Genomic DNA, 27,322 nt, shown 5'->3' on the forward strand with positions numbered 1-27,322 from the left:
GTGTTTTAGTAGGTAAGCTACTATAGAGCCAGAACAGGGAAAATTTTATTTGACAAAGTAGAAAAAGCGCTATTGACACGCAAACCCCCCCCCCCCCTCCATCAAGTGACAGTGCTTTTATTGTTCAGTTTCAACTTTTTGAGTTACATTTACAAAATGTTAGAGTTCCAATGTAATTGGCAGCGTGCTGCGTGCCACCGCGAGGCTCGGAGGGCGGGAATGTGACACTGACTTATAATGAAGAAGAAAAAAAAAAAACCATGTCATTGCCACGGCTGCCAAGTGCTTTAGAGGGCTATAAAATGAGTGGATCGGCCAGGACACCGCTCGGGTTGCGTTAGCGCTAGCGTCGGTGCTAACGTTACTTTTCACAGTTGTTAGTAGGGCTTGATGATGATGATAATTTAACTCAAGACAGGACATTATTTTATCATTTCTTTTAGGGCTTAGTTTGTACATTTATTGAGCTATTTCATGTATTTGTGTCCTCTCCATTGGGTCTTAACATAGCGCCTTAAAAGTTACTTACACGTGACAACTGTGCCTGGGGTGCACAGTACTCAAATTTCAAGCAGAAGAATTTGCCATTGATAACAAATCATAGCATAGTGAGGAATCTGGTTCAAATTACAGATATTTTGGGGGGAAATATTTCAACACATCGTGCCATGAAAACATTCTTTCTAAGCTTTGTTCAACGTTTTATGTTTTCTGCCAGTCATTGTTGACTGGCATCAATTAAACTCACACAACATTCAAAATGACAGCTCATCTCTAACTCAATTTGCGGGTGCAGAGTTGACAACATGAAAGTCTGGGAGCAGCGCATCAATTGTGCTTCAAGTGCTCAAGGAATTAGCACAATAAAAAACATTATTTTTCAATACAATGGAGAAATGTTGATGCTGCACTGAGAGGAAAATACAAATAAGTATCTGCAAAACGTGTGACCTCTTGCAAAATGTGCATGAAGGTTTGGAGCCAAAATAAACACAATCTCTTATCAGGGTGACTATCGAGCCACATGCGATTACAGTGGCAACACGAAGGCCAGCAGTGAAAAGTAGACAGCTTGGGGAGAAGATTAGACTGAGATCTTGGAGATGTAGGGTGCAGACATCATTGGTCAAAACAAAGGCAAAGAAAGTTCAATGTGGACCAAACAAGCCGTACTGGATAAATAAGAGAGATTCAACCAGATTGACCATTGAATTGGGAAAGTAGATCATCAATCGAATACATTTTCAACTCCAAAAGCATGTTTTCGATCAAAACACAACATATTTAGCATTAAACGCACTAAGCTCGTCCAGCCTACGAATCGATATGAAGAACTTTGGAGCATTGCGGCATGTCGTCTGCAGCAGTTTGAGGTAAAAATGTTGTTGTTGGAGGGGATGGAGTGACAAAGTGAAATGCAAAATGTGCTAGCCCATGGAACCTCACTCCATTCACTTTCCAACAATTTGTGCTACATTCAGTGCTATGTTTATTATGTTCACGTTGTTGTTTGTTTTCCATACCAAAATACAGTCCGGCCTCTAAGGTTAAAGACTCCTGATGTGGTATAAGTTGATATTTTACGGGGGGGGGGGGGGGGGGGGGGGGGGGGGAAACAAACAAAACAAACAAAAAAATGTAAAGAAAAAAAAAAAGAATTGCACTATTAGCGTTGTGCATGACGTCACATGAGATCTCAGTTCAGCGAGCATCCAACTATGCCTGAGATGAGCTTTTGTCTTTGTCTTTTTTTAAGCCACATATTTTAAAATGAGGAAAAACCTTCAAAAGAGTTGTTTGGGAAGAAATTAAGAAGAGCAGAAGTAACAGTTATAGGAGGCATAGTGTGCATTTTATTCACCATCACAGTTTTTTTAGGCGGTTCTCGCTCATGCAAATGAGCGCTCATGTTCACCCGCCTACGGGGACAATGGGCTTTTGATACACGAGGATAGAGCGTATTGTAGAAAAACTACGTCACATTTTGGGTTCATTGTAAAAACATGACAAAACTTTTCAGCTGTAAAAAGTACTTTTGTATCTCTCATTGGACAATTAAAACTTGTTGGGCTTCATTGGGCTTGTGCATGAGCCAATAAGTGTGAATAGAAACAGGAAGGAAGGGTAGATTAAAAGCATTAGCCCAGTTCTCTTTCATTAAGCCACCAGCTGCACAACTGTTGCAAATGTGAAAATGTCCCAAAGGCTACACTTGAGGAAGTAAGCCATGGATTTGACTTTCACTTCAAAAGATAGGATCCCATTTTATGGCAGTGCAGGAGAAACCACACAGTAATGCCAAAGGTCACCAGCAAACATTGACAACGAGGGTACAGAAGCCCAACTTTGATCAGCGCCAAAAGGAAGTGAAAGCACAAATGTCTTCCTGGAAGACAACGGAGAGGAACGTGTGCACTCATTACTCCTCAAGGCTTGTGAGGATTCACAGGTGGAACTTTTGAAATGAATTAGAACTGATGTGTGGAATGTAAGATGAGTGTAAAACCTTCTGTGCTCAAGCTCCATCTTGTAATCCCTCACTTCCTTCAATCATGAGCTGGCGGTAGAAATATTGGATGACAAAGAACTAATCAAGGGGGCTACTTGTCATGATTCAAATCACCGACAGTGGGCAGCCGGCGCCTACGACCGTCTGGGCCGTATTAAATTGACTCACGGGACAGCGAAACCTTCTTTGTGATAACAGTTGCAAAGATAAACATGCATGTTCCAAAGGGTCAGTGAGGGTTACCAATGAATAAACAAGATGAAGTCAGAAAAGTGCTTTATATGCTCAGAAATGCAAAAGCCCATCTATGGCAAGCCGCATTAGAGGCCAGTGTAACTTGAATATACTTCGGACAAAAAGGTCAAAGAGGATATTGGTAGGAATTAGCCCCACTGCCTTCTCATGCGATATGCAGAATTCCACTTAAAAGCTTTGCGACGTTGGAGCCATCAGCTGTCCGCAGGAAGCATTTCAATGAGGCCGCGAGCAACAGATTCACTCTTTAATGCACCGGCTGTTAATGGAGTACAGGGTGCAGTGCAGCGGGAAACCAGTGAAAATCAATTTCCTCCTGCTTTAATCATAGTTCTCTCTAAGTTAATTAGTATCTGTTGAATGTTCGGAGGGAGGCAGCGAGGGGGCGTCTGTCCAGCGGTTAAAAGCGGCATCGGGAAACGTGACGCGAGCCGTGGGGCCGCATGCGGCGTGGAGGCTATTAGATGCTGTGAGTCATTGGAACTAATGGCGCTTATGGTGCGTGTCATTGTGATATCGGGAGATCCAATCAGCGCGACCGCCGTTAAAGGCCGTCTGTCAAGTCCCTCCAGATACCGTCTGATAACAGAGACAGGCCAGCGTGCATTTAAAGTTTATCTAGCTCACCTTCTAAGCCATAAGTGATCCTTATTTAGCCGGCATTGTTCAACGGATGAGGGTGATTTAACAGCACACCAAAACCAACGAAAGAGAACGACTATGATTGTGATTGTCTTGCTATCAGGGCGGAGACAGGGCAACAGCTTAACTGAGGTCTAAATTCATAAGTACGTTTTTTTTATGATGTCCACACATTTTCTTGCATGTTGTTATCTTTAATACTTTAAATAATGTAAAACGTTTGAACCGCAACCCTACTTTTAAGACACGCCGCGATGTAGAATTGTAGATCGACCATATAACATCGCTGATACCCTTCTGAAAGTGGAAGCACACAATACAAGCCAAAAACAAAGAACAGGAATGGGCATAATAAGCAATTAGTCAATGACTTCATTGTTGCGTGATCCAATTTGAAGCAAAACAGTGATCAGCACCTGGTTGCAACCACCGTAGATGCTATTAATTCAATCCTAACTAGTTTACAATAGAATGAAGAACTAAATGATGTCAGCTATGGGAAGTTACGCTACAGCCATACATTATTATTATTACTATTTTTATTATTGAACTCAATATGACACTGGCATTGAAAAGGGAGTTAAGATCCTCGGGCGAGCGATTCCCATGCCATCTAGGTTCTGGATTCTTGGACCCAATTTTCAGCGAAATTATTACATGAATAATCAAATTAAAGGTCATGTGTCTGACAGTCGTGCCTGAAGTATTTGGATAGTGAGATAGAATTTTAAAGAGGACTGAAATAGATTTGGAATAATCGGAATGAGATTGAAATAGAGTATTTCAGTTTTGATTCAAGAGGTCTCGTAAAAATGTAAAAAGAAAAGTTTCCTCCCTCCATTGATGTAAATACAGAGGGTTCAACATTCAGGAAGTAAGAAAGTCAGATTCGAGTGATAGAAGAAAAACATACGAAGGGAACGAACGATCTCATGATGATGATCTAATGAATTGCCTCATTATTGTTCATTTGTGATGTGACAGTGTGCAAAACTAACAAGATACATTTTGAGGTGTACAGGGTGACAGATTGCTCACATTTAGCTTCATGTGGGCATCTGATCACTGCTTAATTCACTTAATACCAACATATAGGAAAGAACTTAAATGCGCGAAGCCTATGGTGAAAACGGTGAAAACGTGGACCAATGAAGCAAAGATGGAACTTCAAAGCTGTTTAGACTGCACAGACTGGAGTGTCTTTGAAAATTCAGCTGGCAGCCTGGATGAATATCTGGACACTGGCACATCCTTATATCAGGTGTGTGTACCAACAAAGTCATTTCGCACATTCAACAACAACAAGCCGTGGTTCACTGCCAAACTTAAGCAGCTTCGCCAAGCCAAGGAGGATCCATATCAGAGCGGGGACAGGGCCCTGTATAATCACGCTAGAAACCAGCTGACTAAAGAAATTAACATTGCAAAGAGGAACTAGGCAGATAGGTTTGAAAAACAGTTTAGCGCTAAAGACTCTAAATCAGTCTGGCATGCATTTCAATCGCTGACAAATTACAAGCGACGATCCCCCCCCAGCTGTGAACAATAGCACACTCGCCAACAACTTCAACACCTTCTACTGCAGATTTGAAAAGGACACTTTCACACCCCACACCCACTCGGCCGCACCACCGACCACCATCACTCCACCGACTTCTGCATTTACCATCCGCGAACAGGATGTGAGACGCATCTTCAAACAACAAAATATTAACAAAGCGGCAGGCCTGGACCATGTGTCCCCATCCTGCCTCAAAGTCTGCGCGGACCAGCTCGCTCCAGGCTTCACACAGATCTTCAATAGATCTCTGGAACTGTGCGAAGTACCATCCTGTTTCAAACGCTCCACCATCATTCCAGTCCCCAAGAAAACTACAATCTCAGGTCTGAATGACTACACGCCTGTCACCTTGACATCTGTGGTCATGAAGTCCTTTGAACGTCTCGTGCTGGACCACCTCAAGAGCGTCACAGGTCTCCCGCTGGACCCCCTGCAGTTTGCCCACCGAGCGAACAGGTCTGCGGATGATGCAGTCAATATGGGACTGCACTTCATCCTAGAACACCTCGACAGTGCAGGGACCTACGCGAGGATCCTGTTCGTGGACTTCAGCTCAGCGTTCAACACCATCATCCCTGAACTCCTTTCATCCAAGCTTCTCCAGCTCAGCGTCTCACCTGCCATCTGCCAGTGGATTTACAGCTTCCTGACGGGCAGGACACAGCAGGTCAGGCTGGGGGAGGCCACCTCATCCACACGCAGCATCACCACTGGGGTGCCCTAAGGTTGTGTGAACGACTGCACCTCAACGCACCCGGCTGTCAAACTCCTGAAGTTTGCAGATGACACCACTGTCATCAGCCTCATCAAGGACGATGACGAGTCTGCATATCGACAGGAAGCGGAGCGGCCGGAGCTGCGGTGCAGCCGACGCAACCTGGAGCTGAACATGCTCAAGACTGTAGAGATGATCGTGGACTTCAGGTGGCATCACGTTGTCCAGCTGCCTTGTGTCAACTGTCGAGACCTTCAGGTTCCAGGGAATTAAAGTCTCTCAGGACCTGAAGTGGGCGACCAACATCAACTCCGTCCTCAAAAAGGCCCAGCAGAGGATGAGAAAGCATAGCCTGCCACAGGAGCTGCTGAGGCGGTTCTATACAGCGGTCATCGAATCGGTCCTGTGTTCTTCCATCACAGTCTAGTTTGGCGCTGCTACAAAAAAGGACAAACTCCGACTGCAACGGACAATCAAAATTGCTGAAAGGATTGTCGCTACCCCCTCTACCCACCGTTGAGGACTTGCACGCTGCCAGAACAAAGACAAGAGCGTGCAAAATCCTCTCAGACCCTCCGTTTCCCGGTCACCGGCTCTTCCAGCTCCTTCCCTCAGGTAGGCGCTACTGATCAATGCAAACTGGAACTAGCAGACGTTCCAACAGCTTCTTCCCTCTTGCAATCAACTTCTTAAACAGTTAACCTACAATTCCATTGCAACATGCTGCCAATTTCTTTTGTCTGAGTTTGTTTTCACATTTCTGTGAGGCCAATTATACATTACTTATGCACTCGCTGTAGTAGTCTCCCCACGCTGCACTATTTGCATATCTGTTGTTGAGCAATACTGGCCACTCATGCCAGAGTAGCATCTGCCCCACTTGCACACCGACTGAGCAGTATCTGCAACATTTGCACAATCGACATTGTCCAGAAGATCGCGCTAACCGTCACTTCAAACTGCATACACTCCTTGAAGTCTTGGCGCCCTTTGCACAATGGTCATTGCACCGGACTATTGCAATATTAGTCATTCGAACTGCTCTAAGTGCTAGAGGACTCTGCATCTTTTTGCACAATTGTCAAAATAAAATAAAAATGTACTGGCATTACCAGATAACTATTAACCCTTTATTGCTCACTGACTGTTTTTTGTCAATGTCTTTATGTCTCCAAAGTGTTCTCTGTCAATTGACCGTCTGTTGTCGTACTAGAGCGGCTCCAACTACCGGAGACAAATTCTTTTTTTGAACATACTTGGCAAATAAAGATGATTCTGATTCTGATGCTACAAAATTAATAGGAGAGATGGATAATGACCCTAAAAATAAATCTTCAAAAGCAACAGAAGAATTTCTTCAGCCAACTTAAAAATATCTATATCTATATTTGTAAATGTCTATGATGTGTGCCCTCCATTGAGAAAACAGACTGCACTAGAACCTGATTGTCCACATACCATCAACACACGCTGGCCTCGCCCGTGTGGTGCCGGCGATCTGACCTCTCCGGCAGGCGCAGCGGGCCGTCTGCCTGGCGACGGTCCGTCTGGGAACGCTGCTGTCCCTGTTGAGCATCACTATCTCGCAGGTTCCCACCGCCAACTGGCCTGGGAAACACAGCAGAGTGCATTAGCGTAATGAGTCTGTAATGGACACATTGCAGAGAAACAAGTGGTGTTGGAAGGCCAAGCGAGCAGCTCGTCTAAAGTCTCAAATAGGAACGAGTGATTTCATTGCTCCCAAACATGGCGAAAAACACATGGCTTGCATGCCTCTTTGATTTACTATAAGTGTTTAGTTTGTTACAAATGTCGCCTAAAGGGTCTGAAATTGGACTTCATTGTAATCTGTAATGAAAAAAGTCTGAGATACTAATTCTCAGATTGGAGCTCGTCAAGCAATTATCCTTCAAAAAGGAAAGAAGAAAAAGTGAAAGAGATTTTTGTCAAATAGCGGCCTTCGCCATTTATGCCGTTTGAATGAAATACAGTCCTATTTCAGCAAATTGTTTTTTTGTATGTTTTCTTTTTTGCTCCTGAAAAAAAAAGTGAGCCACATACACATACTGTAAATTAAATTCAGTAGCGTAGTTTACATATCAGGAAACTGATTTCTTGGTCAAACAGCAACAAACGAAACAACACAGACATGCGTAACTTATTTCAGAACATATTGCTCTACATCATCATTCATTTTACTGGTTTGAAAAGCTTGTGTTTCCTTTTAGAACCAATACTTTCTCTACTAAACTATAAAATACTCAACAAATATGGGCTGTTCCTTCCAAATGATCACAAAGATAAAATGAGTACACGTGACTGGAAGTCTAGCAAAGGTAAATTTTAGATTTTAAAATTCCAATTCACAGTCAGTGTAACCGTCATCAACATTTTGGGAAAGGTTCTTGTGTTCACTGAGAAAATAGTTCAAATCTCACGTTCAAAGGGGCCGTACTCTTTTATGTTGAACACAGTAACTGCCCAAAGCATAGCATTTGTATCTTACAAATATTATTTATAAATCAGCAGCAACGCCTCTGCTGGTTGCGGTCAAGTAGTGCACTCCATTTTCACACGATCAACAGAATTCTTAATCAAACCATAGAGGAATCAATTATGATGCCCAACCCACCATATGACCAATGCAGAATTATCACAGATAAAAATAATGGTAGATCCCTGCAAATCTAATGTAAACAATTAGCTCGCAAACCTTTGAGTCTGAAATGTCAAGAGGAAAAAGGCTAAATAGCTCTGGTGTGAAATGTTGAAACTGGGAGCGTGATTGAGCTCTCCAAACTTTCCCATGATCCTAATTACAATGACGATGTCATCACCAGACAAACAACAGCGTCGGTTCAAAATATTTGCTCGGCGCTGTCTCGGAGACGAGGGCCGATCGGACATGTTTTTCAAAGATCACTTTGTCCAGCGGCCACAGGAAAGACGCAATTGGGGGAGATGATGATTACCCCCCAACCCTCTTCCCTTTGTAGCCTTTGCAAGCTCACAGCTCTTCTGAGCATTAAACATGAAGACAGTTGTTCTGTCAATTAAATGACTTACAAAACCAGAGGGAAGGTGTTTAATTGTCTTTTATGTAGCCTTGCCGGTGCATTTAAGAGAGCCATTAGTCGCTAATTGTCATCGTGTTCTATGAATAACCACGATGTAATCACAGGAAGTGACATTTGGGAGACGAGATGCATCAGTTCTCAGGTTGTAGACGACACATTTTCTACCATACAAGATTTTTTCAGGTGAAATCACAGGAGGAGGTTTTGCGGCAGCCTTAAATTAAGGGCATCACAACATTTACAGTGGGTGCGGAAAGTATTCACACCCTCTTATATTTTTCTCTCATTGTTATATTGCAGGCATTTTCTAAAATCATTTTTCAATTTTTTCCTCATTAATGTACACACAGCATCCCATATTGACAGAACAAAAATTGAATTATTGAATTTTTTTGCAGATTTACTAAAAAAGAAAGTGAAATATCACACAGCCATAAGTATTCAGACCCTTTGCTGTGACACTCATATATTGAACTCTGTTGCTGTCCATTTCCTTTGATCATCTTTGAGATGGTTCTACACCTTCATTGGAGTCCAGCTGTGTTTGATGATACTGATTGGACCTGATTAGGAAAGCCACACCCCTGTCCATATAAGACCTTACACCTCACAGTGCTTGTCAGAGCAAATGAGAATCATGAGGTCAAAGGAACTGCCTGAAGAGCTAAGAGCCAGAATTGTGGCAAGGCACAGATCGGGCCAAGTTTACAAAAAGGTTTCTGCTGAGCACAGTTGCCTCCATAATCCTGAAATGAAAGACGTTTGGGACGACCAGAAACCCTTCGTAGAACTGGCCCTCCAGCCAAACTGAGCAATTGGGGGAGAAGAGCCTTGGTGAGAGAAGTAAAGAAGAACCCAAAGATCACTGTGGCTGAGCTCCAAAGATGCAGCTCAGAGATGGGAGAAAGTTCTAGAAAGTCAACCATCGCTGCAGCCCTCCACCAGTCGGGGCTTTATGGCAGAGTGGCCTCTCCTCAGTGCAAGACGCATGAAAGCCCGCATGGAGTTTGCTAAACCACCTGAAGGACTCCAAGCTGGTGAGAAATAAGATTCTCTGGTCTGATGAGAACAAGATAAAACTTTTTGGCCTTAATTCCAAGCAGTAAGTGTGGAGAAAACCAGGCATTGCTCACCACCTGTCCAATCCAGTCCCAACAGTGAAGCACGGTGGTGTCAGCATCATGCTGTGGGGGGGGGGGGGGGTTCAGCTGCAGGGACAGGACAACTGGTTGCAATCGAAGGAAAGATGAATGCAGCCAAGTACAGGGATATCCTGGACGAAAACCTTCTCCAGAGTGCTCAGGACCTCAGACTGGGCAGAAGGTTCACCTTCTAACAAGACAATGACCCTAAGCACACAGCTAAAATACCGAAGGAGTAGCTTCAGAACAACTCCGTGATTGTTTTTGAATGGCCCAGCCAGAGCCCTGACTTAAACCCAATTGAGCATCTCTGGAGAGACCTGAAAATGGTTGCCCACCAACCTTCACCATCCAACCTGACAGAACTGGAGAGGATCTGCAAGGAGGAATGGCAGAGGATCCCCAAATCCCCGTGTGAAAACTTGTTGCATCATTCCCAAAAAGGCTCAAGGCTGTATTATCTCAAAAGGGTACTTCTACTAAATACTGAGCAAAGGGTCTGAATACTTATGGCTGTGTGATATTTCCGTTTCTCTTTTTTAATAAATCTGCAAAAATTTCAACAATTCCTTTTTTTCTGTCAATTTGGGGTGCTGTGTGTACAACCTCAATTCCAATGAAGTTGGGACGTCGTGTTAACACAAATGAAAACAGAAGACAATGATTTGCAAATCATCCATCCATCCATCCATTTTCTGAGCCGCTTATCCTCACTAGGGTCGCGGGCGTGCTGGAGCCTATGATTTGCAAATCATGTTCAACCTATATTTAATTGAATACACTACAGACAAGATATTTAATGTTCAAACTGATAAACTTGATTGTTTTTAGCAAATAATCATTAACTGTATAATTCTATGGCTGCAACACGTTCCCAAAAAGCTGGGACAGGGTCATGTTTACCACTGTGTTACGACACCTTTTCTTTTAACAACATTTAATAAACGTTTGGGAACTGAGGACACTAATTGTTGAAGCTTTGTAGGTGGAATTCTTTACCATTCTTGCTCGATGTACAGCTTCAGCTGTTCCAACAGTCCGGGGTCCCCGTTGTCGTATTTTACGCTTCATAATGCGCCGCACATTTTCAATGGGAGACGGGTCTGGACTGCAGGCAGGCCAGTCAAGTACCCGCACTCTTTTACTACGAAGCCACGCGGGTTGTCACACGTGCAGAATGTGGTTTGGCATTGTCTTGCTGAAATAAGCAGGGGCGTCCGTGAAAAAGACGTTGCTTGGATGGCAGCATATGTTTCTCCAAAACCTGTATGTACCTTTCAGCATTAATGGTGCCTTCACACATGTGTAAGTTACCCATGCCATTGGCACCAACACAGCCCCATACCATCACAGATGCCGGCTTTTGAACTTTGCGTCCATAACAGTCCGGATGGTTCTTTTCCTCTTTGGCCCAGAGGACACGAAAAAAAGTTCCAAGGAATGAAATGGGCACTGCTGGCAAGAGCCAAACAGGTTATTGATCACCACCAATGCTTTAAGAGGTGGCGTGAGCAGGTGCTGAGAGTCAATGCTTCGCAAGATGTTTGAGAAGTTCAAATGCAAGTCGTGGTGAGAGCGGAGTTGAACCGCAACATTTTCACACTGGAGACATTGTACAATATGAAAACTAACCAAAAGTGGGAAAAATAAATAAATGCAATTAATTTGGCCTTTAATGTGTTTTTGTGACGTCACCACACAAGGGTATCAGTGACGGCAAAGTGTGATTACAACCATTGAGCCGAAAATTGAGCTTTAAGAGTGTAAACCTCCTCTCGCCCAAAGTCAACTGCGATCCAGCTCACCTGCGACTCTAATGAGGACAAGCGCTAGAGAAAATGGGCGGACGGATGAAGGTAAAAAGTAAAATGCATGAAATTAAATACCTTCCTCCATCTTTAAACGAAGGTGAGTACTGTAGATTGATTTGATATTAGCTTTATATGGTTTTATTATAAGGCAGTTGACTAGTTCTTACAGTTGTATGACAGTCTCTTAAAACTTTGCCTGTGAGGTGAATAAGGTTTTATGACGTTGACAGTTTGACTCGAAAGCGATGTATTCCTATTTCCATTTTTTCAAAATATGAATAAAATGGAGATTGACCAGCATCTCAAAAGGAATTGTGTTCAACCTTTAAGATTCCACTATATCACAAAAATATTGAGGATTTTGCCTGATTTCAGTGAGCCAATGAACTTTCCCCAACAGCCTCTAGTTAACAGAAAAAGATAATGACGTTGTTACCTCCACCAGGGTGGCCCCATTAACAAACTGCTTCTGCAAAAACACCATAGCTTGGTGTCTGGATCTGATCCATTTCAGCAATTTAGAAAAATAAAAAAGACAATCAGTGGGAGTCTCTCGCTATGGAAATGTGATGTTTTTCGCATTCTGTTCACTCGCTATAGACCATCATCACCGCTGACGTTGCTTTTGTTGAGGCGAGCCCTGTTGTGCACGTGGGTGCTGGGAGGGCATAGGTGATGTGAAATACCAGTGCTTTCTGCTATGTTTCTCTATTGAACAGATGAATGGGCTTCATGCAATAAGCCTGAAGGCAGAGACTGGTCGAGCAAGGGCTTGTGCAGTGACTGGGCTGTGGGAATGGGGGAGGTTGGAAGAGGCTTTGTAACATAACATGTCCTTCGCTACCACCTGCACGCCGTCATTCCAGCTCCATGTGATTCATGGGACTAGGCGATCATGTCATTCAATAGTAAGCATGCACCTGCTATGCGACACTATCTAGCATGATGAAATGTTTTGGAGACCTCACATAAACAGTGTCTTGGTCCAATCAGAAGCATACCAGAAAGATTTATGACCAAATAAAAAAGTCAAAACAAAAAAGTAATAGAGCAAAATCTAATCCGTATCATGGCCGGCCTCACCAACCATTCTCACATTCATATTGTCACGGAGTGAAAACTCTAGTCAGGCAAGGGAACCACGACACCATCAGTGACTAGTGACAATTGCTGTAACTGTGTTACTTTCATCAAATGATCACAAAGACTAACAGTATCAACTTGCAGTTTCGTGACATTAGTGTATAACTGCATCAAGACACTAAACCCCTGCAAAGTAACAGCTTGCCCCGCCACCGCCAACACACAGGGGTTCAATCACAAAGCTCGTGGCAAACGTGTCTGAGTGTAACATATCAGCACTGTAATCAGACACATTCACCAGAGAAGTGCAGCGCAAATATCTTTAATGTCTGTGCCTGAACTGGGCAACAGTGATTCAGTATGCAGCATGGAGAACAAGTGGCTATGATGAGGTTATTAAAGGAACAATATACAGTCATTAAAGCTCTGTCGTTGCCACGGTGACCCCACACCGCCTACTCCCGAACAGTGTTTCCTTAATTTTATTGAGCCTAGTCACCTATTTTATATTAGAGAAATCTCACAGTACGCCAGTGTTGGCGTCATGGGCAGGCAAAAATGATGTCTGTGTGGATTCTTCGTCATCCAGGGCATGGTAATCTGCAAAGGTTAAATCAAGGTAGCTGGACTGTTCCGGTTGGTGAAGAAGTTCAGATAAGTAGCAACCCTTTATTGGTCAATGACTGTTTTTTTCTCAATGTCTTTATGTCTCAAAGTGTTCTCTGCCAATTGACTGTCTGTTGTCGTACTCGAGCGGCTCCAACGACCGGAGACAAATTCCTTGTGTTTTTTTTGGACATACTTGGCAAATAAAGATGATTCTGATTCTGATTCTAGTAAGCAGTTTTACGTGCTACATATTGTCATTTGTGTCCCTTGCTTTGGGAAGAAGATTCACTCCTGAGCTGGTTGTGACTGCCTCTTATTATTTTTGTTTTAAAAGAACAGTGGCATTTAATATTGATGACAAACTACGCCAAAATTAATTAATGCCTGCATCAGACTACAAGACAAATTTGGTCTGACTATGTCAGAGTACTATAACAAAATCTTGCCATATCTCGGCCTGACAGTGGCAACACTACGTGACATGTGTTCCGATATCACCGTATCCTGTCTTTTACGATCGCTGGGCTTTATCTCATCAAATCAAACACTGTCAGGGAGCCGCGACCAGAAAGCGTGTCACCGCAACCGGGACACAACACGGTACCGTGACGACAACAAGTTGTTGTCAAACAATGCATCGCTGTTGCAATGTTGGGGGAAAAAAATTTACAGCAAGCAGGCAACAAAACGTTATGTAGCCTAGCAAACTAGTGCTAGCGCTAATGCTTGTACGTAAACATGCCCGCGTTCTGTTGAATCATGCTTTAAAGCTTCGGTCAACATTGGTTCGTGCCTGTGAATAAATGTTGACAACGGCCAAATGCGCCAGTCCCAATACGCAATCCTATTGGTCGACGCCAAGAGAGGTTTTGATATGTCACACAAAATGGAAGATATCTAAACAAAATTAAATAAAACAAACATTCTAGACTTCATTTTGGCGTTGTCGGGCCAAATGGTTGGTCGTGGATTATGTTGGACTACATGAGGTTTTGTCGTTGCTGACAAAATATGTTGGGCACAATCTGAGAAATTGCCCACCATAGCTAATCGGGCCAATATCGGGGCTAAAATCATGTAGTCTGATGATTTTCCAAATTTCAATTCAATAAAAAGGATTTTTTTTCTAAATCTAGTGTACTTCGTTATTCATGACAATAAGTATTGTGTTTGGTTTAATTATTCAAGAAGCGCTGACTCCAATACTGAGATGTTCTACTTGTCCTTCATGCTCTGACGCTGAGAATCTACCCAATTTCCCCGCCACGAGCGAGACAATCAGTCTCTAATAAGTCTGAGTGATTATCTTCATTCTTTGTATGCGCCTTTTCTTGCTAGAAGAGCTGTTCTCAAGGGTTTAAAATGGCAGTGAACAACAAAGCAGCAGTGAAGAGAGTAATACAATCATGGACGTATAAATGGTTCTCAACCAATTTATACAGAAGACTGAAAACAGTGCTGCATCCGTGTGTCAGCTGTGTCAGTTACACAACGGAACCTTAAGGTTTGAACAGCATATACTGTATACAATGTGTTCCCCAACGCTGATGTCCTTCATTCCCTACTGCTACTTATCCTGTGTTCTGAGCGACAAGTGAGCTGGAGCCTATTGCAACGGAATTTTATGCGAGATGCAGGATACCGCCTGGACTGGTTGTCAGTCGACTGCATGGATACTGCAGAAAGCGGTCGGAAATGAATGCATCGGCAGGCAGCGTTAGAACAAATCTCGACATCGCTCTGTCAGTAGACACTGCTCTCCAAAAGTATTGGAACTGTGTTAAATATTGCTTGGGCTATAGACTGAAAACATTTGGGTTTGACATCATAAGATGAAACAACAGATCAATATTTCAGATTGCAATTCCATGTCTTGCTTTGACCTCCACACGAACACGGTCACCTCACCAGGCTCTCGTCTCTGTCTCCTCCGCACGACTCGGTGTGACATCAAACGGCGGTCTCGTTCTACTGAGCATACGCTCATCGCGGCGGCCAAGTGCTTCTCATTACCCAGACGCCGTTTGACGCACGTGCGGAGCGCCAGACGAGTAACGCCGCTGAGGACACCGGGTGAGCGAGACACATGTTTGCGTGGCCTCTTTGGCGCGCCATCGCCGACAGTACTGCGATCCTCGGCTGCTTAACAAGTCGGGCGGGAGAGCACCGGCGCAAAAACGAGCGCCCGAAAGACACGCACCTGCTTTAAAGGGCAGGTCGAAGCGCGAGTCCAGATGTTATTTTAATCTCATCCAGCCGCTTGATCATAATCGATGCAAAAAAATGACAAAGGGCGAAAAGGTAAGAAGCGGTGACGTTACCAAACGAGGCAATCTAAAGTGCAGCTGACAACGGGTGACCAAATGTGTGCATTTGATTTTGAAAAATGGGTAAAATAAATAGTTGATTTTAATGATAAAATAATAATGATTTCCCTTGGCTATTTCGTGCTTGTGTAACAGCAGCCCGAACAAGACACGAAGAATGTGAGACAATGAGGTCACCTGAAGTCAGCAGCTTCAGGTTCAAAGCAGTAAAAGCAAGCGACACCGTAGACATTCGCTTGCTATCAAAGTTGAAGTCGTTTGATTGATTGTTTTAAAATTGTGTGACAAGGAAGAATGTTAAAAAGACGAGATGGCAGATGGGGCACATTTGCGACAACTCACAGCCCCGTGACAATTTAACATGAAAACTCCAATGAAGTGTTTGTTTTATTGTTTTGTTCCATAAAATAGCTGTTAAATTGTTTTCATACTTTAACGATAGTTAAGAAGGTTAAAATCATATTTAAAACATTGTCTGAATAGGTTGATGTTTGCGACAGTTTGACTCTGGAACATTATGCGTTATTCTGATTTTCTGGTTCAAATCATTTCGTATGCGTGTTTTTGGAATGTGGGAGGAAGCCGGATTAGCCGCGGAAAACCCACCCGAGCAATGGGAGTCCATGCAAACTGTACACAGAAAGACTGGAGCCTAGATTCCAACCCCTCAAACCTCAGAAATATGACGTAATATGTTCCATAAACATGCATGTTAGGTTTTTAGAAGACTAGTTTCCATGTGACTGCGGATGGGCTCTGCGATTGGCTGGCGACCAGGCCGGGGCGTCCCTCTCCTCTCGCCCAAAGTCGGCCGGGAGAGGCTCCGGCACCACCGTCACGAGGAGACGTGGGCTAGAAAATGGATACGTGGATGGACAGTGTTCTTAAAACCACAACATTACATCTCATTACCACTCTTTTGTCATTTGTAGGGATAAAACTCGATTTCGTAACATGTGAAGGGTGTTGGGGAGTAACTAATTATATGTAATGAGATTACATTATTGAATTACAAAATGATGGACGTGTATTTAATTACGTTACTGGGAGAAAAATGTGTTAGTTAAATTACAGTTGCTTTTGGACATTTCCATGATTAGATTTCTGGTTCCACTTGAAAAATAGCCGCAAAAGCTTTTTCTTTTTTTCAGATCACTTTCACCTTCTCAGGCCGGTGCTTGTGATTGGCTCTCTGTGCTCATGTGCCATTTGGTCATAGTCTCAAAGATGACACACGAATATGACCTTGAAGCATTTTTGAAAAGTTCGACTCATAGTTACACTTTTGAACACGTCAAAAAAGATTGACTTTTGAACACTTTCATCATTCTAACTTTGGACTTTTTTATGGAACGTTCACTCATCTGCTTTGTTATATGAAGCGATATTGTCCAAATTGTGCACATTTGCCATGAGGTCAACATGGTATTATGTTTTCCACATGATGGACACAAATATATGTATATGTACTGTAGATATAACCGATGTGTGTTGCAAAAAACACATTCTTGTTCTGTATTTACAATATTTTGTTATCAGTTTATATTTTTGGAAAGAACAAATGTGCAGTTCATTCATAATGATCTGTAGTTTGAATCCACTTTTATTTATGAAACATCCAAAGGTCCTTGAAATAGTTACCCGACTATGACATTTTCAACAGGGTAAGTTCAAATTGTCACTGCATTTCCAAAGTAATGTTCCCAGCCAGTGCACTCGAATTAGCCGCCCACTACGCGGCCGACGGAAGACGATTTTCATTTTGTCAGCATTTAAGCGGCGTTTATAATGCGAACAGCTCCGTTTTGTTCGTAATGTTGCCGTGAAGCGGCGTAGTCCACGCAGCAGTGCTATTGTCATGTGAAGTTGCAAAACGCACGCTTTTGGCGAGTAAGAGTGAATGTGCAACATGGCAGCCCAAAAGCCGCACTGTAATGCAGCAAAGAGTGCGCAGCCAGTGACTCATTTCAAATTTCACTCGGAGAGCCCTCCGGCATGCCCTGGTCGTGATTGAATGCGTAGACGGAGAAAGCAGCGTGCAACAGAAGACGACGAAGCCCCTACCGTACAGTACAATAAGGCATGATTGTGTGACGCGCAGCGTTAATATCAAACCACGGCTCTCTCAGACAATAACATAATCACGGCATCAAGCGGAAAATGGAACAGCGCACGAGACAGAAGGAACACGACTAATCACGCGCACCACCCAGCCCGCCATGGAGCCGTTTCGGGCCCAGCGCTCTCAGCCCACAGTATTACAATGCAGAAATACACCGAGCGGTGCGCCACACTCGTCCACTGGGGAGGTCAACGCTGACAGCGAGAGAGAATTCATATTCTGCTGTGAAATAGGAGCTTTGTACGCTGCCAAATTGATTTAGCTATCACAATTCTTTTCATTTTGTTTCATAAAGATGCTCGTAATTTTACAGCTCCTCGGCCCGTAGCCGCGGGCCTTGGTGATTTGCTTAAGGTTTACAGCCCAGGTCGTAATCGAAGCGGTGCTCACGTTGCATACGCAATTCTGCTTTTCAAAGTGACCGCTAGAAAAAGAGGCCATTTCTCTCGGAAAGTCGGCGAGTCAACGCTGGCCCGCGCACCTCAATGCTCGGAGGGAGACGCCCTGCTTCCGTAAGGTTTCGAGTCATTCAATACGCTTACAGGGGCTGAAGCAAAATGAAGTTACAGGTATCGGTTCGGTCCCACTGAATTCCTCTGAATTAGGCCTTTGACGGAATCTCTTTGATCGACAATCAATTAATCAATTGGATTAATGGGGTGGGGGAATTGCACTCTGAATGTGTGCCAGTGTCGTATTGAGCAAATTCTGCCCAGAGGAGTTGCGCATGCATCTTGTAGCAAGGGCACCGTTTGAATGGCAAAGTTCCACCTCAAAAAAAAAAACACTTCGTCCTCAAAGTACCACCATCACGACGAACATTATGCACACTGTGCTTGAGTATATTCAAAGGAAAAACTCCACTTAAATCGTGCTTCAATGAAAATGTATTGCACATAAGTTAAATCGAAATTTGACTTGAATATTAAAACAAACGATTAAATGCAAAGGTGTTGTACTTAAATCGGCCCGCAGTACTTGTCAGTCCTACTCCAGCGCGTTCCCTGAGATCGACAGATCAACGTTTGCTACAACTGGCAAATCCAAGAGGAAACTTCGAGGGGACCGCACTTTCTCTGTTGCTGTCCCCAATTTGCGTCATGAGCAACCTCTGCACCTTAGACGGGCCGATACAGTTCCCGTTTTAAAGCCTTTGTATCATTATGCACAGTTTAAACATTTGTGTTCGTGACCCTTCGCGTTCCGCACTTTGAGAATCACTGGCCTAGTGTGAGTACTGTAGCCATACCTTCAGCGGAGTACACCCATACAGTGTTAATTATCTTGACGAATTTGAGAATCCCCCCCCAGCCGTGTGATCAGCATGTCAGCAAAGGCCGGATGTCTCTAGAAGATCATCCTGAGCGATTATCGGGTAGTGCTGGCCATGGGGTGTGTTTAGAGTGATTTTTCCTCCCCAAACTGCTCAGAAAACAGTTGGGCTGACCATCGTAGATGGTAAAGCTCTTCCAAGCTACTACAACCACTACTGTTGCTGCTACTACTTAGTAGCCTACTACTCTTTCTTCTTTGAATTGTCTGGATGCTCTGTGGCACCTCTCTCAGGTCAGTCTTGGTACTAGGCCAGCTCAGTCCTTTTAGGGGAGGAGTCTGTCTTGGTCATCTTGAGTACACAATCCACTACAAGAGTAGTCAATGTGGGAGGTTACTTATATTTCGAAAAGTTAAGATGCTAAAAATTGGGACATGTGTACTCCGCTTGAGTCGAGCTCCGGCAGTAGGTGGCTCAACTAAACTGTGCTTGTACAGTAAACATAGTGACTGTGATGCTCCATAAAGACACTCCCCACTCCCAATAATACACAAATAACCATTAGAGTACACAGGTTAATTTGCCAGGATGAAATCAGTCTGGTCTCCAGATGACATTTGGTCAGCAGAACTGAGAGACACAGTGGCGTCCATAAAGTAGAGGGGAGCGAGTTAGCCGTTCGTCAATGGAGCAGCTCACGACTGAATGTTGAAGGCCCAGTGAGTCACTTCAGAATTTAGTGAGATAGCTGGCAGTCATATTTCATTAGATACGTTCTGTCAATCCCATCGGCAGGCCTGTGCGCCACAGCAAAATAACACCATAGATTTTTGTCTCAGCAATATCGGGTTTTTAGCCTCAGAATCCTCGAATTGGAGCGTACAAATCATTTAGTGTGTTATGTTGTGTTGTTATGACACTTGAGATGCGAGGAGCAAAATTACAGCACTGGTCGCACACAATTCGCTAAATATGGTGCTACTATATCTATAGTGAGCACAGGGATGTGCTGTCAGCGGAGGCAGATCATTACCTGGATCGAAGAGTAAAGAAGAAACAAATAATTCAATACAATTCTTTTCAATTTCAGCCCCCAGTCTGTGCTTGAATTGTTTTTCTTTTTGAATCCAAAAATGTCTATGAGTTCAGAGTAAAAACTGCTGGATTTGCAGTGAGCGCCCTCACCTCACCTCAGATTGCCTCACTGAGTGGGCTGGGCTGAGCAGTTTTGCAAATTGGCAAGTGCCTGTTTCTGTCTCTCTTCGCATCTCCAATATATCTTTTCATACACTTTTAATATGCGCTTCAATTTTCCATAGTCAAGCTAATATATTTAATATATATTTGTGTTCAATATTTAGTTTTGCGCCTCGCATAAAACAGCTAATAAAAAAGCGCATGGTGAGGCAGACAGTACTCTGCCTCACTAAAGAGACCACACAGGTTCACTTCTGTTCTTCAAGGAGATGCAGGTGGACTTCAGGAGGGACAGGCGCCCACTTCCCCTGAACATCGAGGAGCAGCAGTGGAAGTGGTCTCCAGCTACAAGTACCTTGGGGTCCACCTTTCCAAAACACTTCCTGTCTGCTCAAGAACAACAGCTCTACTTCCCCCCCCAGAAGTGGCCATGTGGCGGACTGGGGAGCAGTGTCTTGAGGAGCTTCTTCAGATCTGTGATGGAGAGTGTCCACAGCACCAGCATCACGGTGTGGCACAGCAGCTGCTTGGCTGCAGAGAGGAAGGCACTCCAACGGACGGCTGCTCAGAAGATTGTCGTTGGGGCAGCCTCCCCCGCTACCACAGACATCTTCACCAGCAGATGCAGAGAGAAGGCGCTCTGCAACATCAAAGACTCAACCCACCCCACGCTTCCATCCTCCCAGACAGGAGGCCACCGAGCATCCGGTGCAGGACCAACAGGCTGAGAAACAACTTCTTTCTGGAAGCTGTTCGACTGTTGATCTTGCAGTGCTCTGTAGCCCTGACATCAGCCACTCCACGCTTCTTCGTCCCTGCACGATGAACACTGTGCTTCTTAACTTCGACAAATATTCAAACTTCATACCATCTTCATTACAAATGAAGTGTCATATTCTAATTATATTTTGTATGCATGTGATGGGCTCATAACAACTTGCACTAATTGTTAAGAGACTGATTCATGTCATCTTCAAAGTAACATTTTACAGACACAAATGCACTCTTTCCATGTTAAACTGAGTCACAATTTTTCACACGTGATGCTAGCTATATCCAGAGACCAAAACCGACAATTCCACCATGGTACTGTGTTGCGGGTCACATTTTCACATCTCTGTGTCCGTTTCTTTGTGTTTAACTTACTTCCACGCGGCTGTTCGGCTTGGCTGAGCCACAGTTAAGTGCACGGCACACCCCTTCCGGTCAAAACAGTGCAAGAACGTCGATGGATCGATCCGTCAATCGATCCATCTATCCATCTGTCTAGCAAGCTATCTAGCTATTTAGCTAGCTATCTGTGTGTCCATCAGTCATTTTAAAGGAGAACTGTTTCACTCGCCAACTGTTTGTCCACCTCCTAATTAATGCGGGTAAAAATGTCTAAAGCTCACAACAAATCACCCGCGTAACCTCAAAGCGCCGACCCGTCGCCACAGCTCAGACTGCGCCGCTCGCATCGGGAGTGCGGTCCGGCGAGGGAATCCAGACATTTCCAAATTTATCGTTGAATAAATTGGCAGCGTTGGGAGCAGCTGACAGGCCATTCATCGTGGTGGGCGCTGGCTCGATGCCGTGCACAGACAGGGCTGCTGCGCTTTGATTTCCTGTCCTGGCTGGCCTGACAGATGAACTACAGAGTGGATGGAGGCAAAACAGCCTCTCGCTGCCACGCGGCCTCACCTCTTTGCCCAAAGCCGGCCTCCTTCGTCCCGTTCAGCAGAGTAGTTGAACGCAACCTACCAACGATCAAGCAACGAAGAGTATTTCAAAGCAAAATTATTATGATTATTATTATTTTTTTAATAGACACCTTCACTGTTAGACCGTGGAATCACATGATTTATAGAGATATTACTTGCCTATGAAACAATGACAAAAAAAAGACTAATTTGTGCTTGGTGGAGCTAATCGAAATATGTGTAATAACTCATGGATTTGAAATTTATATAGATAAGAAACATACATAACGTAATCATCTATAATTCATCCAGTCATGAATGTAAAACGATATTATTTTTTTTGGGGGGGGGGGGGGGGGGGGGTTACAATTGTCCAAAGTTTGTCAATGATATATTAGATCATTTTAAGAGCCGCTGATGTTCCATAGCAGTGATTCCCAACTACTGTCTTGTGAGAGACTAGCAAGAGTGCTGCGGGAAATAATCCAGTTTCACTTCATTGGGCCAAAAATCGTGATTTTTATCCATAATTATTATTTCTTCGATTTCTGTGCGTATACCAGCTTTGCATCCAACTAAACAGGCCAAGATTTCACAATAAGTCAATCAATTTGTGAGTAAATAGGGACCAGATCAACATTAGTTCAGTATAGTAGTTTTTGGACATTTTTGTCTGGGGGTAAAATATGTAAACTATGTGCCTCGGCTCAGTAAATTTGGGAAACACTGCTCTGTGGGACATCAAAGAATGATGCAGGGTTATAGACAACCACAATGCATCGCACCATCTATCCATGTGTCATTAATTATGTCAGTTGTAGTAGCAGGAGAGGTCAAATTAGATTCAACAAACAAGCTTTTTTTTTTTTAAATTATTATTATTATTGAAAAATATGATGCACTTTGGGTTTATGACGCAGTTGGAGTGGGCGACATACAGAGGTAGTCAAGGCTAAAATCATGCTCTATTTACTCCAGAATATCAGGGCGAGTAAAGTTCACAGAGTTTGATGAAACAATTTTGCACCGTAAGACACTAATGAGATGATTGTGCAGTGAAATAATAATAATAATAATAATAATAATAACTGAGGGGAACACAAGCTCTTCACTGAAGGAGTTGGAGAGGCCGGTGACGGCAGCATATTAGTGCCAACGAGTAAATTCGAGGCAAAAGGTGCACATTTCAACGTCCGCCCGGTTCATTTTTCACATCGCTGTCAGAACGCCACCAGATACGTCGGCGTAGGCGCTCTTCTACCTCCCAGACGGTAATTATGCTGCTGGCCAAAGCTTGATTAAAAGATCTAATCTCCAAACTTCGTGTTCGACATCTCACAACAAGATCCAGTTTTTGTTTTTTTCCAAGCCTGGGACAGCGCAATCTGAGTGTTTTTGTCATCGACAGCAACCAATAAAGTGCAGAGAAAACATCCTTTTGCTTTCTGCTCTGTGTCAGGGTGAAAGTGTAATTGCACCAGAGGATGTTTTATTCAAGAAGGAAAGCACTACGGGATTACAGATTTATACGGTCGGAAATTATAACGCTCCGGAGGCACCGACGATGCTCTTCCTGCACCCGGAATCGAAATAAACTGCTTTGCTCCCTTTCACCTGAAGCCTCGTCAAGCCATTACTCCAGACAACAATAACAGAGTGTGCTGTGTCTCAAAGACCCGCAATAAAAACAAAAGTGGGGTTGAGGTAAAAATGTCATGTCATGTTTTCACAAATGATAAAACAAAAACAAAAAACTTCCATTCCGTGATCTCTGACATCATTTTGCAAATGTTTGTGTCAGAGAACGAAACCGACAGAGGAAATGCTCTCTTTAGTGGAAGTCAAAATGGCAACGAACCATTGTCTGCAATACCTTTTTAGACGCTTTTCTTGGCTTCTTGCAATATTTTTTTTCCTCTCAAAACATTTTAAATACATTTTGTGTTCAAACCGCGTCTTGGAATCCCAAATTGAGGTAAAAATGGTAGCCTTTTTCTGTTTGTTTTTTTGTCACAGGTTTGATAAAACTGTATTTCAAAAACATCCACCTCGATAGGGCATGAATAAAGTCATAATAACAGTTCATAATTTCATGGGGGAAAGAAATTTCGGCCCCAAAACAATTAAATGAAAAACAGTTACAAACAGCAATAAATGAACGTGCCTTCTTGTAGCGGCACAGCAAACTACCATATCTCTTGTATAATCTGGATTTTTTTTTTTCCCCTAAAAAAATTCATCGACAATTTGATGGAGCGTATGATGCATGGGCACGGTATAAGGAACGCGAAAACACTTTGTCACGTTGTATAAACGTAAACCGGTACCTAGGGGAAAATGTGCACAGTACTTTCATTCTGATACGATATGTCATGTCTGTGTTACGGATCTATATTTAATATGGTCAATTTCCGATGCTCACGCCAGAATCAGGATTATCATCGCGGTTGCTGCAAATGTATTAATATTTTGCACAATATCTCTTTGAAAAACCTGTTTTCGAGGGTGCGTGTTATACATAGGTAGAGATGGATTACCTGAGTTTGTGGGTGCGTACTATCATGAGAAATTACGGTAGTTCATTGTTCACCATCTAGTTTTCTGTTTACACAATAGAGAGTACTGATCAATGTTTATTCAGGTGTCAATAACAGCTGCTAATACAGTAATTTCCCTGTGGTGGCGACGCGTTGTGGTTGTCTATGATCCAGCACTTATAACAGGAAATGGAAATGTGAATTTGTTTTACTTGGTATTTCGCAACTCAAGTTTTACTTTCATCCATTTAAGAATTGTTGCTGTCCAATGAAAAGCATACAGTCCAACTTTTTGTGAGTTTTTCCAAAAGCCACACCAAACACCAAATTGTCCAACGGGTTTCATAAGATTCAGTTGTACATTGTGGTCATCTTCAAACAAGACAGAACTAGCTGAACGTGGTTTTGATTAGCAAAAGGATAGAATGGCCATAACACTCTTTTAGCAACTCCCCTTGGATACTTAAATTGCAGTTTTGAATTTATTTTTTTTGGACCCGGCCTTAACTTGCATCAACTTCCAAAGGAATAATAATCATTATAATAATTGAACCACAACAACAACCCAAAAAAGAACCAAAAAATGTTTCCTTTCGAGATAATGTGAAAATAAGTGGTTCCTCTTGGGGGGGCCCTTTTGTCAAAATGTGCATAAACACGATCAAAGTTCAATGTTCGATCAATTTAACAATAAAATAAGCTGTCACACTGCATGGCTCGGCGACTCCAAATTTGTTATTGTCAGTCATTTATTAATGTTGCCGCCTTCTCAGCAACTTTTTTTTCTCATGTCGACTTGTCCAAGGCGAACTCGGCGAAATATTTGCTGCTCGGAAGCACGTGCCTCCGCTCCACCGATCACTGCGTTTGCACTGTCTAAATGGGCGCGGTGACTTTGGCAAAGTTCAGCGCGATGGCCTTCCCCGGGTTCCTTTCTTGGCATTTCCAAACAATGTGAAAACGATTCGCTTCGATGCATTTGAGCAATAAACTCAAGTGAATCCATAAAATGGATGAAGCACCTGTTGAGATGGTCTTCAACAATACTATAGCTCTCGTTTTCGATTGTCTTTTTTTTTAAAAAGGGCAGTTTTGTCGATTCAAAGGAGATTTTTTTTTTTTTTTTGGGAGCGTCCTCCTGACAGCTGTCGGTTCATTTACTCTTCCCTGTCTGGCGGTAACGGGATGCTCACGCAGCGTGGGTTCATTTCTCTGCGACAGCACGGACGGGAGTGCCAATGGGCGTCTGTCTCTATATGCGCCTTGTGACTGACCGGTGACCCGTCCAGGGCGCAGTCTACCTTTCGCTCCAAGTCATCTGCGATGGGTTCCAGTCATCTACGATCCTGAACAAGATAAACAGTTGTAGAAAACAGGTGCATAGTGACTGGATGGACGGCTGGATTTAAAAATGGATGTCTGCCACCGTCCCTCCGCCCATGACGACCGCCGACCTCAGCGAGGCGACGACATATTTGCAACAACTCCCCCAAATGATTGTTTTTAGGACACCTTTTTCTCTGTAAAGGCTGTCAGGTTATGGAGTCTGAGTCTGGAACTCAGTAGGCAGCAGCTGCACGCCCGATAAAATACACAAATCAAGCAGTTTTGTTCAAAGCCCCCCAGGACGCCAAGTAAGACTGCAGACTTACCCTCTCGGAGCAGATGGGAGTAGATGAGCCAGAGGAGCAGAAGGCAACAGAGGGAAGCACCTCCACCTGCTGAGAGCGTCTTCACGCCAGACTGCATCCTGCACCCTTTTCTGCCCCTGTCTGGATTATCCAAAACTTTGTGCCACCCTCAGCTGTCAATCACATCAGCGGCTAATCCAAGGGCGCCTCCGCATCCTGTCGACGGCATCCATTTTATGCTAATAAAGCCAGGGAGGGGGCCGATTAGGGGGAAATTAACAGGCGCAAATTAATAAAAATCCCTTTTTTGTGCCCACCACCACCTCCCAAAAGAAAAATTCCCTCAGTGAAATGCAAATCCGATTCAGCCTTGCAGAACACACACAAGCACACAAGCACACAATGTCAGCGGATGTGTCCAAGTTATCGCTGCTGTGGGTCTAGTTTGGCGGAATCGAGTGCTTCTGATGAAAGATGGGCGCTCTATGAAAGGGGGGTGGGGGGGAATGTGCACTTCTCAGCCAAGCGAGGGGATGGGGATGATGATGATGAAGAAGATCTGGAGGAAGAGGAGGAGGAGGAGGAGGAGGAAGGCGGTAAATAAAGGCTACCTCCTCCCTCTTTCCCCCACAGGCTACTTCCACACACGTGTTTTCATCCAAAACAACGGAAGCGACCGCGCCAACTTGCGCGCAAACAGGATTTGCGCGCGTTGTGCGAAGGCGTTCAAGGCGGAAAAACGCGCGAGAGGCGCACGCGCGCTTGCACGTGCACGCGCGCGGCCGTGAGGAACGTGCTTGTCATGCAGTGGCGGAGCGAGGGGGGGCACCGGGAGGCTTTGTTGGCCCCAAGGACCGCCGACACTGGCACTTACTCCATAGTTCTGGATTGAAAAACGATGTTTGCAGAAGAAAAGGAAAAAAATCCACCCCAAAACAGACTCGGTAGTAATTGGAAGCGTGTTTTCTAATGCCGGATTTGATTTTCTCCCATTTTTTAAAATTCATTCATATATTCAAACAAATGAAATCAAATGAGCGTCTCTGTCGCCAATTCCAAGCAAAGTGTTTTGGCATTTATTTGAGTCCTCGGTAGAATGCTACATATGCTCCTACTTGAATTTATTTGAGGCACTCAAAATGGTGGCAG

General features: G+C 43.7%; 1 protein-coding gene across 2 annotated transcripts in view; it reads right to left on the reverse strand.

Moving 5' to 3' along the window:
• Window positions 1–26,674, reverse strand: part of tafa5l (TAFA chemokine like family member 5, like) — a 44,706-nt gene extending 18,032 nt beyond the window's left edge. For both annotated transcript variants that reach the window (XR_009769309.1, XM_061686567.1), the window contains exons 1-2: window positions 26,195–26,674; window positions 7,141–7,290 (exon numbers count right to left, since the gene is read on the reverse strand). Coding sequence is in view for 1 of the 2 variants with exons in the window: in XM_061686567.1 (XP_061542551.1) it covers window positions 7,141–7,290; window positions 26,195–26,291 (247 nt within the window). In the remaining variant the exon portion in view is untranslated. The remainder of the gene's footprint in view (window positions 1–7,140; window positions 7,291–26,194) is intronic.
• Window positions 26,675–27,322: the final 648 nt, after the last annotated feature.

Source organism: Phycodurus eques, chromosome 1, assembly GCF_024500275.1.
Source record: "Phycodurus eques isolate BA_2022a chromosome 1, UOR_Pequ_1.1, whole genome shotgun sequence".
Lineage (NCBI taxonomy): Eukaryota > Metazoa > Chordata > Actinopteri > Syngnathiformes > Syngnathidae > Phycodurus > Phycodurus eques.